At 39.9% G+C, this 18,999-nt stretch overlaps 7 protein-coding genes across 8 annotated transcripts; 5 read left to right on the top strand and 2 right to left on the bottom strand.

Moving 5' to 3' along the window:
- Positions 1-320: 320 nt before the first annotated feature.
- Positions 321-5,278, top strand: LOC6498919 (organic cation transporter protein). Its single transcript, XM_001955641.4, has 7 exons — positions 321-1,219; positions 3,069-3,515; positions 3,578-3,732; positions 3,797-3,965; positions 4,026-4,164; positions 4,255-4,408; positions 4,469-5,278. Exons 1-7 carry the CDS (start codon positions 1,104-1,106, stop codon positions 4,999-5,001), a joined length of 1,713 nt encoding a protein of 570 aa, XP_001955677.1. The 5' UTR covers positions 321-1,103; the 3' UTR covers positions 5,002-5,278.
- Positions 5,195-6,536, bottom strand: LOC6501648 (serine protease 44). 2 transcript variants are annotated; one of them, XM_001955640.4, is made up of 6 exons: positions 6,377-6,536; positions 6,165-6,312; positions 5,992-6,096; positions 5,739-5,857; positions 5,487-5,682; positions 5,195-5,429 (listed from the first exon to the last, which is right to left on the bottom strand). In XM_001955640.4, exons 1-6 carry the CDS (start codon positions 6,501-6,503, stop codon positions 5,282-5,284), a joined length of 843 nt encoding a protein of 280 aa, XP_001955676.2. In that variant the 5' UTR covers positions 6,504-6,536; the 3' UTR covers positions 5,195-5,281. The 2 variants fall into 2 exon arrangements, with proteins under 2 accessions (XP_001955676.2, XP_044574306.1); XM_044718371.1 differs by having other exon boundaries at positions 6,381-6,508.
- A 496-nt stretch (positions 6,537-7,032) lies between these two features.
- LOC6498920 (golgin subfamily A member 7) lies at positions 7,033-8,860 on the top strand. Its single transcript, XM_001955639.3, has 5 exons — positions 7,033-7,189; positions 7,391-7,562; positions 7,627-7,779; positions 7,839-8,218; positions 8,285-8,860. Exons 2-4 carry the CDS (start codon positions 7,398-7,400, stop codon positions 7,977-7,979), a joined length of 459 nt encoding a protein of 152 aa, XP_001955675.3. The 5' UTR covers positions 7,033-7,189; positions 7,391-7,397; the 3' UTR covers positions 7,980-8,218; positions 8,285-8,860.
- Positions 8,861-9,055: 195 nt separating this feature from the next.
- LOC26513836 (putative uncharacterized transmembrane protein DDB_G0286087) lies at positions 9,056-9,521 on the top strand. The gene has a single exon (XM_014911734.3). It carries the CDS (start codon positions 9,097-9,099, stop codon positions 9,319-9,321), a length of 225 nt encoding a protein of 74 aa, XP_014767220.1. The 5' UTR covers positions 9,056-9,096; the 3' UTR covers positions 9,322-9,521.
- A 117-nt stretch (positions 9,522-9,638) lies between these two features.
- LOC6501647 (protein PDF) lies at positions 9,639-10,139 on the bottom strand. The gene has a single exon (XM_001955638.4). It carries the CDS (start codon positions 10,046-10,048, stop codon positions 9,752-9,754), a length of 297 nt encoding a protein of 98 aa, XP_001955674.1. The 5' UTR covers positions 10,049-10,139; the 3' UTR covers positions 9,639-9,751.
- A 4,409-nt stretch (positions 10,140-14,548) lies between these two features.
- On the top strand, positions 14,549-15,000 carry LOC6498921 (protein new-glue 3). Its single transcript, XM_001955637.3, has one exon. It carries the CDS (start codon positions 14,597-14,599, stop codon positions 14,960-14,962), a length of 366 nt encoding a protein of 121 aa, XP_001955673.1. The 5' UTR covers positions 14,549-14,596; the 3' UTR covers positions 14,963-15,000.
- A 1,024-nt stretch (positions 15,001-16,024) lies between these two features.
- On the top strand, positions 16,025-18,790 carry LOC6498922 (transmembrane protein 26). Its single transcript, XM_001955636.3, has 7 exons — positions 16,025-16,538; positions 16,923-17,474; positions 17,528-17,679; positions 17,740-17,941; positions 18,007-18,066; positions 18,122-18,328; positions 18,399-18,790. The coding sequence occupies exons 1-7, from the start codon at positions 16,345-16,347 to the stop codon at positions 18,607-18,609; spliced, it is 1,578 nt and encodes a 525-aa protein (XP_001955672.1). The 5' UTR covers positions 16,025-16,344; the 3' UTR covers positions 18,610-18,790.
- The last annotated feature ends 209 nt before the right edge of the window (positions 18,791-18,999 follow it).

Below are 18,999 nucleotides of genomic sequence, written 5' to 3'. Positions count from 1 at the left end.
ATTTTTTTGACATTCGCATAGAATCTCTCTTAGAGCGTTCTACTACTTTAATTTAATTTTATTTATTTTTTTATATTTTGTTAATGCTTGCATTCACATCCAAAAAATAAAAGAAAACATAAATATATTCGAGTAAATGGATCGGGAGGAGCCGAACGATGCCGATCGCAGAGGGGAATATCTCGGGCGATGGGGCTGAGGCACTGACCGAATGCGATGCTAGTACCTCCTCCCCAAGCTCCACGCCTCTGCCTCTGTCTCGGACCCGGCCCCGGCCCCAGCCCTTCCCCATCCCCTTCCCGGACGTACAGCTGGTGAGACGTACAAAACGCTGCGATCGGCCTCCCGTGGGCTTAGTTTGTGAGACGCTTCCGAAGCGGCAAGTAGTTGATAGCAACATCGGCGGATCGCAACAAAAAACACAACTGCACGCGTTGCACCGAAAAAAGAATAAAAATATATTCAAAATAAAAAAAGAACCAAGGGAGACTGTCCCCTCCCCCCAAAAATATTTCATTTCATTTTCATGTTTGTTTCGACTTGAGAACAATTTTTGTCTCGAAAAACAACCCGAAAAAATAAAGGAAAATAAAACGTGTGGCGCGGCATTTCAAACCGAAGAGCTCCCATGTGCTGCATTAACAATTGACAAAACATAAACAGCCAGTCCGTAAAATAGAACAATAGATAAATACCCCAAAACCCAACAGACAACAGCCAAAGAGGCCGAAAAAAAGAAATTATAAATAAATAAATTGAAAATATTACAGGCTACAGACGATCGGCGCTGGGCTAAGTGAAAGTAAAAACCTAGGCGCCTGGCCTTATCTTTTCCCCTCGAGTGTCGGAACCTTTGCGGAGTGAATGCACTCATGGAATTCATTTAATAACCTAAGCCTGATCTAAACAAAAATCCAAAAAAGCTGATTTTTTTTGGCAAGGAATATAAATAGACTGCAAAAGCAAAGGAATCCAAGTTCAGTGCCGAAAAACAATCTAGAAGATACGAGTGCGTTTGCGTGGGGTCAGTCGTCTGTCTCAGGGAAAAAGAACGATCTTTTGGGCAAATACTCGAGAGTATCTGTGATATTGCATTTCTCAAAATGACCCAGTCCAAGGACAATCCGGAGAAGAGCCGCGAGCTCATCAGCGAGGAGAACATGAAGGATCTGCTCACCAAGCAGCTGGAAGTTGTGGGCAGTGGTGGTGCATTTGTTTGGTAAGCTGGATTTGGATGAAAATTTGATAACTTTATACAATAGATAACTATATTGGATGGCTATATATGTTATTAGATAAATATATAAATATTGTTCATAATTTATAAATCTCAAAACGATTTTAATTCCGGTTCTGCAGAACAATCTGTATCAGTTTAGTATGATTGAATTTTAATTATATTTTGGAAATATTATCGGTGGTAACTTCTAATGAAAAAGGTTGACAGTTTTCTAGAGAAATATTTGAGTTTTTACTAATGATAATTTTTATAGCAATATGAATCTGAAAAATCGTTCTTTTCTAAGTACTTTGAGTCACATTCTTCAAGAGAAAGACCTAATTTACTAATTTACTCTTTTTAGATGTAATTAATACTTCTCTTCATAAATAATATATCTTCATGCCTTATTATATCACCAACAATAATAAAATTATTAACACTATTTAAATAATGCATATGAAATGAAATATTTCTTTTAGCTTTATTCTTTTAAAGTTTAGCCCAATTATTATTTAAGCCATTTGGCTGATCCAAAAAGATTTAATTAAGGTTGTGATGTATTGTCTAGCCAATTTGGGCAAAATCGGAATCATATTTCTACCACAATTTAGTCAGAAGTAGAGGAAGCCACTTTTTAGCTCGGTCAACGAGAATCATGTTCCACTTGACCCACTTCATTTTGAATGCATATTGCGCTTTTAAAGGTTGAGTTTTTAGAATCAGTTGACATTAGTCAGGGTGGTGCACTTTTCTAGCCGTGATTCAGTTAGAACCGTTCTAATTGCTTTCGCGCCTGATCGATTGCCTGGGTGCTGTAATCGGGGCTCGTGATTATTTCTAAGTCTTCTCTAAGCCACGAAGCTCCCATTAAAGTTCAACTCATTATCACTTTAGTATTCATTTTAGTTAGTGTAGATGTCTAAGGCACGTCCCGTGGGGCTTCCTGAAACAAATTTAAGACCCACTGGGTCGTAGAATCACCCAACTGGCGTCTCCGATCGTAGGGCAATGGTCAGAGCGTGAGCGATCACTCGGAATACGATTTAAATATAGAATGGAAATCTGGGCATATCAGTGCACACAGAAATCCGTATAAATTTCCATACTCAATCGGATTTGATAAGGCACTTGTGAATCGGAATCTGGCGATCGAATGTTAGCGGATCGTGAATCTATAATCCGGTTTCGAAACCCCGATTCAGATGGAATCGAGCAGTAGATGTTACGGAAAGAACTATTAACGATAAGAACCTAATTTTTATATTGGAGGACGATTGCACTTAAAGTCATTCAACTGGGTTATTGAATCACCGTTGGGAGTCCTCGAAATTTTAGCATATGTCGTATCCCTCATTACCTTTTTGAATTTCGATGATCTTCGCGGAACTGTTGTACGTGTTTGGTGGGTGGGGGAGTCACGTGAAATAAATCGGATATGTAAATATTGCGCATTCCGTTCCGGTTGCCCGATTTGTTTAATGATTAACGACGCCATATGCTCTGGCGAATCTTTAACTGCCATTTAGTGATTATGCGACCAGCATACATAACTCTCCCCAAAAGTGGCGCCCGTTCACAACCTTCACACATTCGGCGTTTTGTTTTTACGCCAATGTTTTGATCGGTGTTATTATTTGCATTCCAAAAAGTAGTTAGCCAAGCGGTGTCAATGTGCGAACGATTGGAGTTGCGTGCTGTAAACAATCCGCCGGATACGAGATCCGCGATATGACAGATACTGAAGCAAAGTATCTGCGAAAACAAAAACCCAATTAGCAGCAAGTGAAATTACCTTAAACGGGCCTTTCAATAATCTAAAACGTATCTATTATCTTTTTCTAATCAGGGCTATTTTCTTCCTGTGTGTGACACCCAATATTCTCAACGGCTTCCACGTGTCCTCGTACACTCTCCTGGGCCACCTGCCCGACGATCAGTGGTGTGATATTCCGGATCTTCAGTCCACCAACTGGACCTTGGCTCAGAAACGAGAAATCGCATCCAAGGGCCTGGATTCTGGAGGATGCACAGTATGGGATTGGAACTATCAGCACCTGTCCCAGATGTCCTATGAGGCTGCCGTTAATTACACCCTACACCTTTCGGAATTCGGTAAACCAGCCGAGGTGTCCTGCAAGGTCAAGGGCCAATATGAATACGCCAATCCGGAGACCACGTTTGTATCCGATTGGGATCTCACCTGTGAGAGGAGCATTCAGCGAACTTCTGCCCAGGTTTCAATATCCTTGGGCAAGTTCTCTGGCTCCTTTACGTTTGGCATCCTGGCGGATAAGTGAGTTTATTAAAGAAATGCTTTGGGAAGGACCATGTTATAGTTTTCATTCTTCTTTACAGATTTGGTCGCAAAACCTCTTTTACCTTGGGTGCAGTTTTCTTTGTGGTAGGCAGTTTCTTCTGCACATTCTCGCCCTGGTACAGTCTATTCCTGGCTGGCCGTTTCGCCTTGGGAGCAGCCTCTTCTGGACTTTTCTATCCTGCATTTACAATGAGTAAGTTCCTCACTAGACTTCTTTTTATTTTCAAAATTATAATATAAATATTTCTTTATATTAGTTGTGGAAAATATATGTCTGAAGCATCGTTCATGGATGTCTATTGCATTTTCCGCCTCCTACCCCATTGGCATGATTATCCTGGCAGTTATGGGCTATCTTATCCAGCCATGGCGCCACCTGCAATTAGCCTTGACCATTCCCTCCTTGCTACTTATTCTGAATTGCTAGTGAGTTATGAAATATTACCTTTATAATTTCAAACTAAAAAACGCCTATTTAAACTGCAGCCTGATGAATGAGTCACCCCGATGGCTGATCACGAACCAAAGATACGATCGCGTCTACAAGATCCTCTTCAGACAGCCGAGCCACTACGAAATTAAACCCGCAATTGCAGCCTCTCCAATCGTCACCGATAAGAAGTCGGTGAGTGCAAAGTTCTTGGAATACATACTTATATGATCTTTGATGTCTAGTTGCCGGGCTGAATTTTTATATAATATTCTACCATTGCAGTTGGAGCCAGAAGAAAGCTTCTCCCTGGTAGACAAACTGAAGAATGGTCCTCTTAAGTCTATCATTGAGTTGTACGCGAATTCCAATGTCCGCAAATTGATCTTCACGTCGTACTTCATGTTCTGCGTTACTTCCTTGAGTTATTATGTAACGGGTACGTATATCTTTATAGTTTTAAAGTATTAGTTGATTTGTAAATCAATGTATCTTACAGCTCTGAATGCCGCCAACTTATCGGTATCCAGATATCTGTACATCATAGCTACGGGTCTGGTGGACATACCCTCTTACTTGGTGCCTGTGATTATGCTTCGTTATACAGGACGTCGCATTACCACCATGTTCCTGTTCCTGTGGACAGGTGTGTCCCTGCTGTTGGTGCTCTCCGTTCCTGCTGGCAGCACCACCTGGATCGTGGCCTTCGCCATGCTGGGTCGCTTCGGCATTAGCGCCACCTACTCGGTGGTCACCCTCTACACTGCAGAGCTCTATCCCACCCAGATTCGGAACTCTGCACTGGGCACCTGCTCCACATTTGCCCACGTGGGTTCCATATCGGCGCCGTATGTGGTCGATGTGCTGGGCGCCCTCGGATGGTACATTCCAACAACGATCTGCGGCTGCTGCGTTCTAGTAGCTGGCCTGCTGACCCTCACGCTGCCGGAGACAGGGACGGGCAAGTTGTCCGACAATGTCGAGGAGACTGCAGCGGCCCCTAATCCCACAGAGCAGCCGGAGAAGCAGTGATCGCAGCAGACTGTCTCGCATTGTAGCATAAGTTACATTTTCCCAATTGGATTTTAATAGAGGGGAACCCATTCTAAAAAATCCTATTGGGAAAATGTGTTATATAGTTAGTCTAGCCTAAAATAAATCTTCTATAGACATAGGATATCCTTCAGTACTCTAGCCTAAGTATTTGTTTAGTCCTTGCTATTCCTGCATTGTTTAAGTATATATATTCGTAACTGTTTTTTGTTTGATAACGTATAATAAATTCAACTACGTATACGTGATCCCCAGAGATCTAGGATTGCAAAAGCAGTTGGACCCAATCATAGTAGGGCCGGGTAACCGTGTAAATGCTGGGCATACCCTGAATGCCACAAGTAAGTCCATGGGAAACGAGGCCGTATATGTAGTCTTTGCCACCATAAGGACAAATCAATGGTCCTCTGAAATGCATAAATTTTTAAATGCATTTTAATAAATTTATAGTCTCTCTTGCTCACCCTGAATCGCCTTGACAAGAATCCTGGTTGTTGCCCAGAGCACACACTGTATTCGCTCCATTCTGCGGTGCCCAAACATGGCCAATGATCTCCCTACACTTTTGATTGGTAATGACTTGGACTTCAGCCTCAAAAAGTTGCTTCTGCGAAGGACCAGCATGTTGGGTAGCTCCATAGCCAATAATGCGACAGGATTCTAGAAGATTTTGGATTTAGTAGAAGTGATTAAGGTCTGTTACTTTGTAGAAATACCATTTCGATCGGGTTTCATTCCTTGGGGAGGAAGCTGAGCAAATTGAAGATCCGGGCTTAAATAACTTCTATATCGTTGTCTCATGTAGAGCAGGACTATATCATTCCGGAAGTTGGAGCTGAAATATAAAGGTCGAAGGTTTTGGTAAAATTTTGACATTGAACTCGCTTAGAGCCAACCGTCTTTTCCTGCCTCTAAGTTACTCTGGGATTGGAGGAGGGATTATTAAACTTGACTCAACTGATTACTCACGGCTGGAAGTAAATATACTCCGCGCTTTCCAGACCATATGGTTCGAGCTGAGAAATGTTTTCAATGTTCTCATAGCCAATAAACGCAGCGATATTGTGAATGTTTCTAAAAATAGAAAGAAAGCAGTATTAGATAGTGTCTAATAGGTACTCCATTAAAAGCTTCAGTCTAACTTCTTCCAGATGCAATGGGCGGCGGATAGGATCCAGCGATCGCTTATCAAGCTTCCGCCACAAAAGTGCCGGTAGGATAATCTTTCAGTGGTATTTTTCCAAAGGATATCCTGCAGCGAGACCATAAACGGGTATTTGCTTATGCTACCTGTAAGTAGAGTTAAGTTGGTTTCAAATAAGAGTCAGGGAAATCAAATTCCGTCAGATACTGCCCACGGTTGATACAATCCTGCCACCGACAATGGGAACCGCTTGACCCGAATCAAATCCTGTCCAGACAAGGAAGTTTACTAGGAATAGAAGAAACCATCGAGGGCTGAGATCTAAAGCAGCCTTCATGGTTGAGCTTTGGGTTAACACTGCGATATGACCGTCAGCAGGGAGTTAATAGAGAAACAGTTATTAAACAAATACACGTATAAAGAAGCATTCTCAGGCCAAGCTGTGCAAATATTTCCAACTCCACTGCGTTGGTAAATTGTTTTCAAATCTCAACGCGCCGGCGTCAGCAACACATACATATTTGCGTAAAAAATTCCCCTAATACTGATAGAAGCTAAAATACTGCTAAGAAGCTTCTAACTTAATTAGTTTAAAACGATCTTAATTCAATTAAAAGTAACGTATTTATCTACTTTTTCTAAAGGTATGGCAACTCTATTTGTTTGGTATGTAGTAATGTAGTATAAATACCAGTATTTCTATGTTTCACCCTGATAATGTCCATCCTTTTAAAATTGTATCCGTTTAATAAGTATTTTATTTGTATCTTTTCATGCATAAATAAATTTAAATGTATAAATAAATAGATATCTTTAATATTTTTGTAACGGTTGCTTTTGTTTTATTTTTGTGTTCCACTACAATTTTTACGGTATATCTTCAGAATCTGGCACGGTCACACTGGTGAAAACCTGAAGATTAGCGATTGCAAACATTTTGTCTTTTAACTAATTTAAAGCAATCTGAGAGCAACTGCAGCCAATTTTGTACCCTTCAAGGATCCCCGAATTCGAGCTAATCACGTAAGTAATAAAGTAGGCCAAGCCAAAGGGTCGCAACCCTGAAATCTCAGGTGAAACCCTGAGCTGCTGGAAAAGGCAAGGCCAGCTGCCCATTTGGGAGGTTGGGAGAACACTCAACTCCTCCGTCAAGATGATTGCCCTCAACCAAATGCATCGAGCTCTGCAGAGCGAGGCCATTTATACGGTGATTCGTTATTTCAGAGAAACCATGTCCCAGGGCGGCGGTGGAGGTACACCAGCGGGCGGTAATCCCACAGCACTCCAGGGCGCTGGCGGGGGCGTGGTCTTCAGCAAGGTCTTCATCCAGCGCGACTATAGCGAGGGTACTTCGGTTAAGTTTCACACGCGGCTTCCCACTGAACTGGAGGGTATGGTATGTATCTGAACTTTGCCTCTTGGCTTCGTCAGCTTTACCCATTGTTTGATTCATACCACAGATTGAGCGACATGTCTTCGAAAGCACTATCAACAGGCTAAATGAATTTTATGCTGAAGCAGAGGAGGGATCCTGCGGGACCTATTGCGAGGGCTGCATTGGCTGTATTACGGCATACTTGATCTATATGTGCTCGGAAACGCACTATGAAAAGGTGAGTAATCCTTTGTTCATATTTTAGAAGCTAATTAAATTCTCTGAGCTATTCCGTAGACTCTTCGCAAGATATCAAAATTCGTGGCTTCCCAAAACGAACGCATTTACAATCCCAAGGGCCTGCAATTGATCGATCCCACTTTCCGGGGCCTGCGCGTTATAGAGATTACAATATTCGATCGTCCGGGGCGAACGTGACTTCCGCTTTCTCATTCCGCCAACGAGTTCTTCATGTGAGATGATCAACCAGCCACAGTCGCATCAAGAAGGAGGAAGGATGTTAGTAGAATGAAGGAGGTGTCCGTTTCAACAATTCAGCAATCAAGCAAAAGTCAGCGCCATTGTGTGTGTTTCCAAAAAAAAAGTAAAAAAAAAAAAGATAACTTAAATACCCAGCTGTGGAATCAGCTAAAGCTTTATAACCTTTAATAATATATGTAAGTAGGTCTAAATAACACATTTCTTGGAAAAATGAATGATAAATATTTCTCCTTTATTTGCAGCTGGGCTTGGGGCATGCGACTTAGTCACGGGCGTTCTAGAAGTTCGCCTCTGCTGCAGCCACATACGATATAGATATGATAGATTAACCGTTAATGATTAGCCAAGGCAGGGTAATGGCCAGCGTTAGTTAGTATTTATGCTTAGTCTTGTAAGTGAAAAGCTACCGAAACTGCATTTTGAGCCGAAGCATGCATCAACATATACCCACATTCGCATATGTTACCATTGTTCTACTTATCAGCCCCAAAAAGGCCAGCGAGAATTGATTGTTTTATAATTGATTAAATATTGTATACACCTTGATTGTAATAATTACTAATAATTCGCTTGTAAAACGTTTCATTTTCAATGGCATCGCATATGTATGAATACATACGATAATATAGCTTAATCATACAAAACAAACGCATAACGTTTTCTACACCCAGACTCTTACCGATTATATCAAACAGCGCCAAATGAACTTACACATTAAACAAGTGAGAAATTGTTCGATTTTTATTATAAATCAGCAACGTTGATTAACATAGTTGTATATCTTATAAGGAAAATATATATGCCGTCATATTAACGTGTCTACAACTGTTTTTTTTTGGATGGTAAACACTGAACGACAAAGTAAATATCTGTGTTTAAAAAAGTACCGCAAATCTGCTTTGCAAAATTAGAATTGCGGATTTCTATTGTACATATTTTTTATTTACTTTTCATGTATGGTTTTGTTTTGCTATCAAGTTCAGGGCGATATGGACTATAAAAAGGCCTCTGGCAGGCTGGGATATTACAGTCTCTTCTGTTTCGCAGACCAACAATGAAGCTTACGATCTATTTATTGGCCGTGGTCCTTTTCGCAGGATTCCTCGCACTTCCGTCAGCATCGGGCCAAAACACAACTGACACATCAAACACCACGACTACCACAACCACAACAACGACCACTACTGCCGCGCCAAAAACTGTGCACAGGAAGCGTATAACACTCAAGAATGTTCACTACAAAAATGTGCGAAGGATTAAAGTCAACAAGAGTGGTTAAAAACTCAGTCAAATAAAAAGGGTATTGGAAATTAAAATTTAAAACTTTCTATTGGTATATTCCGGTGGCTGTTCAAAGGATCTGTTAAAAATGGATGGCAAATAACTATCTCTTTTAAGATTCTAAGGAATGTAATTTCTTTTTTGTCATTAAAAAAATAAAAAACAGTTTTTTCTTTAAACCAGAAAACTAAATCGTAATTAGCAATCTATTTATTTTTTCTATAGAATTTTCAAAGCAACAAATGTATGTATATGCGGTCTTTACTCTCATTTACAAGACTATTCCAACTCATTCCTGCGGATTTCCAACTTTCTTTCTTTCTCAAACAATAATTAAAACGTAAAATAATACATTCCGTATCCAGGTTCCAAGGGTCCAAAGGTGGGGTCGCACAAAATCAGTCATCCTACTCCAATTCCATTATCCTTTACTTTCCGGCATCGTTCATATTTTTGGGCAGACTGAGCAGGGAATTGATGAGCTCAGAATTCCGTTTCCTGATGGGCATGGGTCCGGCTAGGGAGTTTTCCAGGATTAACGGATACCGACAGAGGGTGGCCACCTGTCCAGGGGTGAACTGACCCATATTGTTGAACCAGTCCAGTAGATCCCGGTTGTATTCCTTGCGCACGTACCGCTCCTCATCGGGCAAAGCCAGGGCCATTCCGCAATGGAAGCAAACGGCCAATAGGAGAAGGACCAGGGTGAAGGTGCAGCGAGCCATTTGCCTGCGGAGCAAAGACGAGCAGAAGTCTTCCGAATGAATCGCAACGGAGCACAGGACACCTGCTGCAGGAGACTTGCGAATGAACGATATTCGGGATAATCTGCCACTTATATAGGACCTCGGGGTAGGTCCACTTAGGTAAACCGCAGCGGGAGACCGCTCAACCACGCAACCCAATAGCGTCAGTCTCGATGTCGCTCGCAGGACCAATATATGTCACTGGCAGTCCTCAAAAGGTCCTTCCGCCCAGGCAAATAAGCAGTGGAATCGAGTCGGAGTCGAGTTGGAGCGAAGCAAATATTTGATTATGCAGTGTTTTATGTGCCAACATGCAGCCAGGCAGGAACCGAATCCTTACACGGTTCTAGGGATATTTGTCCAGGAGGTGCTGGCTGGGAGCTGTGGACAAGACTCTAATACACATAAAGAAAATGTTTACTTCGTCCTGAAAGTTATATCATATAAAAAAACCTCTTGACGAGGTAAAGTACCGGTGACGAACCTGCATGCGAAACCCAAAATATCTGATATCAATTTTAGTGACGATAATATGCTATATAGGTGTACAAAATTGCATATAAAAAATATTCTTGTTCGGCACGTGACTGATTTGTTTTTTGTTTTTCTTGCACGTGCCGAACAAGAATATTTTTTATATGCAATTTTGTACACCTATATAGCATATTATCGTCACTAAAATTGATATCAGATATTTTGGGTTTCGCATGCAGGTTCGTCACCGGTACTTTACCTCGTCAAGAGGTTTTTTTATATGATATCAGTTGTTTTTTTGTATATATTGATCTTCAATTATTTAAAACAGAACGCATAATATATAGAATATATATATATGGAAGTAACCTCTGGACAGGCGATTCACACAGTTAGCAATACTTTAATTGTAAGGATAAACATCAAAACTCTTTTTTTTTTAACTCTATAGATTTTGAAATTCAAGAAGGTGGAAAATTTAAAAACCTTTCCAAAGACGTAAAGAATTTTTCGATAGCTTCAGTGGCTCTGAAGTTATACGTATTTTTAATTTACAAAGGTTTTGGAATTTGGTTAGTTTAAAAATTTTAATTAAAAATTTGCCCAAAAATGTATTTAAGATCCAACATTTTTTCGTAGTTGTGGGAAACCAATTTTTTTTAACAAATTAACAGATGAGAGGCCTATCCTTATGAGAGTTCCACTATATAATAAATTATAAAAAAAAAAACAAAAAAGGAAAGCTAACTTCAAGCGGAGCCGAAGTTGAAATACCCTTGCAGTTAAGCAGAAGCTTATATTATTATTATATATATCGGATCCTATATAGTTGTCCGATCCTTATGAGAATTTCACCATCAACAAAATTTCTAATAAAAATATTGGAAACACCCCAAGCATCTTTAAAAATAGAAAGGTTGTGCCATTTCCGATCGTTCAGTTATATGGCAGGTATAGGATATAGTTGGCCGATTCTTATGAACATAGGATTAGATTGCCCAAAACGGAAACCATAAAAAGTCCCATCATTCTAGCTTCAAAAACAACAAAGTTAAGCCAATTATCCTAATAAAATTTTGCAAATCGGATAAGATTGCCCAAAATGCAATCTGTACTAAGTTCCTTCCTTCTAACTTATAACAAAAAAAAAATTTATGGCATATCCGATCAATCATATAATAAACATGTATTATATCTAAAAAAAAATGCGCAAAGATAAAAAATTAAAAAAAAAAGGAAATTACGTTTTTCCAGTTTTTCTAGTTAAACCAATTGTTGAATGTAACAATTTATTTTGGGTGTGCGATATAAAATAATAAATATTAGAAAAGTATTGGCGGAGTTGGTTTGCCTGGTTTTTTTAATCCATGCTTTTAATCCATCCAGCTTTTAATCCATGATTTGGCCCAAAACGGTGGTGGCTGCATTTATTTATATGCATTATATGCTCAGTAGGGGCATATGCATATGCAGTAGGGGCATATGCAAGCGTTCTACTCATAAAATTTTGCATTCTTCTCATTAAGACATGAGACACTGAAACATACAGCAGAATTACATCAAAATTTCCCATCAAGCAAAAAAGTTCGAGATTAGCCGAGTGGAGAGTTTCTAATACGGGAGGGCCTGAGTTCTAATCCTAGTTGAGTCAATGTTTACGTTTTACTTTTTAAGCCCTTTTTTATTTGGATTTTATTTTTGAAATATTTGAAAATATCTTATGTACAAACTTTCATAAGGATGGGCCGACTATATCCTATAGCTATCATAGAACGATCGGAATTGGCATAACTTTGGTGTTTTTTAAGTTAGAAAGATGGGACTTGGTACAGATTCCATTTTGGGCAAAATAATCTTATTGGCCAAATTTCATAGGGATCGGCCAACTATATCCAATAGCCGCCATATAACTGAACGATCGGAAATGGCACAACTGCAAGGATATATCAACTTCGGCTTCGCCCGAAGTTAGCTTTCTTTTCTTGTTTTTCTTTGGGACCTCAAGATTGGTACCTCAACCGACCCGTCCGACATTTCTTTCAGAAGTTATTCAAGAAATTAGATTTTTACAGCTTTTTCAAAAAGTTGTAGAACAATAATTGCTCATATCATATGAGTCATATGACATTAACAAAAATCTCCAATTTTATTCAGTATTGCAAAGAAAAAAATATAGACAAACAAACCCACTGGCTTAATTTTAAAAAAACTGTAAAAATCGAATTTCTTGAATAACTTCTGAAAGAAATGTCGGACCGGGTCGGTTGAAGTACCAATCTTCTGAGTCTTCTCATTAAGACATGAGACACTGAAACACAAAGTAGAATTACATCAAAAGTTGCCATTAAGCAACAAAGTTCGAGGATAGCTGAGTGGAGAGCGTCGTGGTTCCTAACACGGAGGGCCCGGGTTCGAGTCCAACTTGAGTCAATGTTTACGTTTTACTTTTTTAAGCCCTTTTTTATTTGGATTTTATTTTTAAATAAATTATCTAAAATCTGAAAAGATATACTCCATATTTTTTAGGGTATAGACCAAATATATGCAGACTCCAAAAAGCAAAGTTGCCAATCAAATACACACACATGTATAAGTAAATGCAAGCTTCACAGGAGGCTGCACAAAATGGGTAGCTGCACTTACAGGACTATATCTTGAGTTAACGGATTTTGCCAGATATGAGCGATATGTCAAAAGTTGCGTCATCTCAAAAGCTATCTACACGTGCAAAAAAAAAAAAGGGTCAGTCGACTAAATTTTGAAAAATAATTTTTTTTCTTAAAAAAAAAGTTTATTTTCAGTGTATTTTTTTTTGTGTACTATATAGACGTTTGGTCCCAAAGAAAGTGAAATAGATATTTAAAAACCCCTTTCAACGGTGTAAAGCTCTTTTTAATATCTTTCTTAATTATAAAGTTATGCATTTTTTCATTAACAAAGTTTTTTTAATTTTTTGACGTAAGCTTAAGGTATTTCAAAAAGTTGTAGAACAATAGTTGCTCATATGATAGTAACAAACATTTTCCAATTTTTTTCAGGATTTTTAAGATAAAAATAGTGCAAACAGACAAACCGACAAACCGACGCAAACTGGCTTCATTTTGAAGAAGAAGAAAAAATTGAATTTTTCGAATAACTTCTGAATGAAATGTTGGATCGGGTCGATTGAGGTACCAATCGACGCGTATTTAGCTCTAGAATGAGAATATATAAAAATATTCTATCTGGGGACTAAAATGTGTCCACCAGCCCCACTTTAGTGATAAAAAATTTTTTTACTTTCACCCTAATTTCTCCCAAACCAAATAACTTTTGGAATATGTTTCGACAAAAATTATCTAATTGAAACAATACCTTTCGATTGGTATATCATTCATTTAGATCGGTTGCCTACAGAAAATTTTTAATTCTTCGGCTATATATAGAGTTTCCTCGCGCACGCCTAGGCATGCAGGTCGTCACCTCGTGGACTTCCGTCCACAGTGATACCAAGTTATTCTAATAACTATAACTAAGTGGTCATCTATTATATATTTTATCACTTGTTTGATATATTTATTGTCCTATAATTTTTTTATGTGTAACTTTTGATTAATTTACCAACGAGGGCCGTAAAAATAAAACCCAGTATTAAATACTTGTATCGCGTTTAATGGCATGTGTCTGATGTGAGAAATTCCATCTGCTTCCTTTACTTTCCTAACAGACTCTGCAAATATGGAGAATAATATTCAAAATGATGCATGTGCCAGTCTCTCGAATGCGGAATGTATTTCTAAATATGTGTGGGTTTATATTAATTTTAGAACTTTGGTAAAAAAAACAAGGTTTAATATATAAAATGGTATTATGGTTTAATGTCAAATTCCCGCTGAATTGTTGTTTAATTTTTTCTACCAGACTCTGCAAATATGGCCAAATTTTTGGCACATACGTAATTGCCAAAACCATAAAGCCATGTTTGTCTAGCAAATCCCCCAATTGTCTTGGCAAGATATAAAACTCCCAACTCCCCAAGAGACCCAGCATCAGAGCACCAGCAACGAGAACGACATGAGGGTAGGACAACTAACTCTGGGACTCCTGGCGATGTGCCTGTGCCTTTGGCTAACCAATGCGGCAACAACGTCCTCTTCAACATCCTCCACATCAACAACATCGACTACAACAACCAGTACTACGACAACAACAACTACAGATGCTACCACCACCACCTCCAGTTCCTCGAAAAAGCACAAAAAACATTTCACCATCAAAAATGTGCGTTACTCGAATACTCGAAGAATAAGAGTGTACAAAAATGGGAGCTCTAGTTCCACTTCGACCAAGTCAAGGTCCAGATTGAGGAATCGATCCGGCAGGAGAGTAGTCCTGGTGCGTAATCGTAATTATCGTAATCTGAGACGTCGCCAAGGATAATCCTGGAATAATAATCTGTATATTGAAGCAATAAACGCTACGAGCCAAATCAAAATTTTTAGAACAAAAAAATTGGAAGAGGCAAGCTTAAAGCTATAGATATATTTCATTATTATTGTAGATCTCATTTCGGATCGCAATTTTACAATAATGCATAGGTTGATTTCCTTTTAATTCTGGTGGATTGCAATATTTATGAATGCGTTGAAATTTGAAATTCTAGAAAAAGGTATACATATGTTTGGTGTAATCCTTGAACGATTTGATGTTCTTGAATCAATGTATTTTATACCAAAATGGGTCCATGTGAAGGCTATATCTTTGCCAATGTGCGTCCCACATATGATACTCGGAACACCTCAAGAAAATAATGCATTGAATCGATATCCTCATTTTTTAACCAGTATATAAATTCTTAATATTTCTAGTTGTTTCTAATTTCTAATCAACAGGTTGTCTGGGTGGCGTGGCTCTCGGCCGTCAGGACACGACCATTATCCCTATGCCAGTTTCACAGACTTCACGTGCGCCAAAAACATTGACCCAACTGGGCGAACACATAAACGTAAACATCGGCTATATGATAGGGGGTGGTTTAACGATGACTATAACTTTCCATGCAGCTACATTACCACGATTTTGATGGCCAAGGCTCGGCGTCTTTCACTCCTGCGATTTGTTTGCATTGCATTTGGGGCCAGACCCAGAGCTCGTGGATTTTCCACGGCCAGTGGCCGTTGCCATCGTTTGTCAGCTAAAAAGTCAGCTGAACCATTTAACGGTCGTGTGATTTCAGGATACACATAAGTATAACACGCATGGGTTCGATTGCGGTTGGGATGTCATTTCCAGGAGCGTTTTCAAAAATAGATTTCAAAGTTTAAAGTATATTATGGGGGTTATAGATTCTAAGATATAATAAACCCTAAAATTCTAAAACAAAAACATTTAAAATCATTTGAGAAAATTTTATATTCCATTTCAAGAAATAATAAGATATTGGGCTATAGTTATTATTTTTTTAAAACCTAAGTAAATAAATGAATATTAGTATCAGTTTTAGTATTAGTATCCTGGAAAAACGATATAAAAAAATCACTTCGCCCCTGGAAAAAACGAAGATGATTTGACGAGCACACACTCATTTTCGACGCAGGACATTGGGTCTGGGGTCCGTGGCCATTCACCAATTACGCGCCATGCGCTGCGGTGTCCTTAATTTCTTAAAAAGCGTTTAAACATCTAATGAAAGCCCAGCGATTTCTGTTGTCGGACAAGTCAGTTGCCTTTGGCTTTCTGCCGTGTGCGGTTCGGTATCGTTTGGTCCTGATTGACGGTGAACTGCAAGGGAGCGACCGTCCCAGGATTATGTCATTGCAAATATGGCCAAAATAATATCGACGATCAAGGCCATACTGACGAGGATCATTTTTAGTGCCCACAGTTTGTTGGCCATTTGGCAGGTGACGGCCATAAAAAAGGATTACAAGTACTGGACACTATGTGGACCGCTGCTGCTGCTTCTCCTCGAGGGGATTTTCACAATCATGATCAAGAAAACCCAGGAATGGCGATGGTGAGGACTAATAGGGATCTTTAAGGATTCTGATATAACTAATCTGGCGTCGTTAAATGTAAACAACTATCGGCTGGCGCTGACGTCATGTCGCGGTCTTTGATTTTCAATTAAAAGTGAAATCATGTGTTTAATGTGTGGCTAACCACCCAGTCGCGGCCACACCCCCGAAGATGTCCACCCACCATCCACCACCCACCCACGCGCCGTAATAGTAAAAACTTTAATGGAATTTCATTCAGGATGGGGTGGACTTCCAAGGGGGAGTGTCTTTTCGATTCTTGTTTACCTTTTGTCGCATCACTCAGACGGGCTGTTTGTTTTGGCCATTTCGCCCTGCCACCTCATTTGTGTATCCATTCCATCCCATTCCATCTTATCCAGGTTCTGCCCCTCGGTGTTCCTCTACCTGAGCAGCATTGTGCCGGCAATTTGGCTCTTGGAACTGGAGAAAGTGGCCAAAAGAGTTAGGATTATGAAGAACTCGATGGCCATTGCAAATGCCACGAATACTGGGAATTTCACCAGTTTTGGAGTAGGTGTCATCGGTTCATTGGATAGCAATGACAGTAGCATCACGGCAGTGGCCACTCTGCTGGATCGCACCGGAATCACTATTCCGGTGATGACCACGGACACCTGGACCACCCTGATTGAGCAGTTTCTGATGCTCATCCTGATCGTGGGTCGCTGGATGCTGCCCAAGGGAGATCTCACACGGGACCAGCTAAGCCAGTTGCTCCTGGTGTATATTGGCACTGCGGCGGATATTATCGAGTTCTTCGACTCTTACAAGGATGACTCAATAGCCCGAATTGGATTCCTTGTGTATCTAACCCTGGGAATCTGGTCGTGGAGCCTCATGCAGTTCACCATAGTGCTTTCCGCCACACGAGGGAGAAGACCTCGTGGTAGTGGTTCTCATCGCAAGGAGGAGTAAGCTAAAAATGGACTTATATATCTTACTTCCTAACTATTTTATTTTATAGACAGACTGACTGTTGCCAGAACTGTTGCTGTGGAATAGATGTCTGGGGCATTGTCCTCAATGTGATACTCCAGGATGCTCCCTTTCTTACCTTCCGCTTGCTAATCATTTTTCAATATAAAATAATCAACTATATGAACGTCTTCTTCACCTGTGAGCTTTTCTATGAATAAGATCTGTATCCTTTATAAATAATAATTTTATAAATTTCAGGCAAAAACTCGCTGGTGATTATTCTACAATTGTATCGACTATATGTGGTTAATGCCGAGTTCTGGAAAAATCGGAGAGAAAGTCGCATGGCGAAGACCAAACAGTTCCAATCACGACGGAAGGTACAGGATGCAGATCAGAATAGCATTTATATGATTTCCAATGAGAGAGGGGGTGATGCCAAAAAGAAGAAGATAAGAAAGTAAGTATTTATGAGATAAAATATATGTATCTTTAACTCATCTACATGTTTAATTTTTTAATCAGAGCTAAAGATTATGCCGAGGAAGCAGCTTATAGCAAAAAGAAAAAGGATAAGAAGGACAAGTATGTTTATTTTTTTTTAAAGGAAACTCTTTACCCCTTAATCTTTAAATTTTAGAAAAAAACGAAAGCGAAAGGACACTGGCTACTCGACGGCCAGTTCGCAGAACCTTTACTCCACCAAGGCGAGTGGCACCGACAAGGAGTCCAGGCGCAAGGACAAAAAGGGCAAGAAGTCAAAGCGCAACTGCAGCAGCTCCCCCAGTGATTGTGATTTGGCCAAAAAGCAGAAACGTGGCAAGAACGGCGATAAAAACGATAAGAAGTAGGTAATACTTTGTGCCTTTATCGATACTCCTTTGATTTCCCAACTCTGTCCTACTATCCTTTTGCAGAAAATCCCGCAAAATCGAGGCGGTCATTGAGGAGTCGAGTAGCTCGAGCAGCAGCAGTAGCTCCGACTCCAGCAACTCCACCCTGCCCAGCTACGAGGTGATCGACGAGAAGAAGGCCCGGCGGAGGAAGCATCGCGGCAGCAGCAGCGACACCAGCTCCGAGGATACCAGCTCGGACAGCTCCTCCTCCTCCAGCTCGGACTCGTCGTGAAATTGTTGTCGGATCACATTTTGGACCAGCGCCAATCGCTGGGGAATTGGTTTTTGTGGCAGCCACTTGGCCTAAAGTGGCTGGGGCCCTCCGTTTCCGGAGGGCAACTATTTTGTACGCCTCCAAATTGGAGAGCCGACATTTTGTCATAAAAGCATCGAACTCCAAGCACAAAATGAACATAAGGGTTTTATGATTTGTTTCTTTTGTGTTAAGAGTTCGATTTATTTTGATTATGTGTAAAATCTAAGCACTATTTAAAATTTAAATTGATAATAAATGAGCGGGCTGAACTAAAAACAAGTTGGCAGCTCCCCTTTGAATATAAAAAAGTTCAGACTCTCTTAGCTTTTTTGGCGCTCTTTCACTTTTACCCAATGCATTGGGGCC

The sequence above is a fragment of the Drosophila ananassae genome, chromosome 2L, assembly GCF_017639315.1.
Source record: "Drosophila ananassae strain 14024-0371.13 chromosome 2L, ASM1763931v2, whole genome shotgun sequence".
NCBI lineage: Eukaryota > Metazoa > Arthropoda > Insecta > Diptera > Drosophilidae > Drosophila > Drosophila ananassae.
This window is presented reverse-complemented; position numbering and strand designations above follow the sequence as displayed.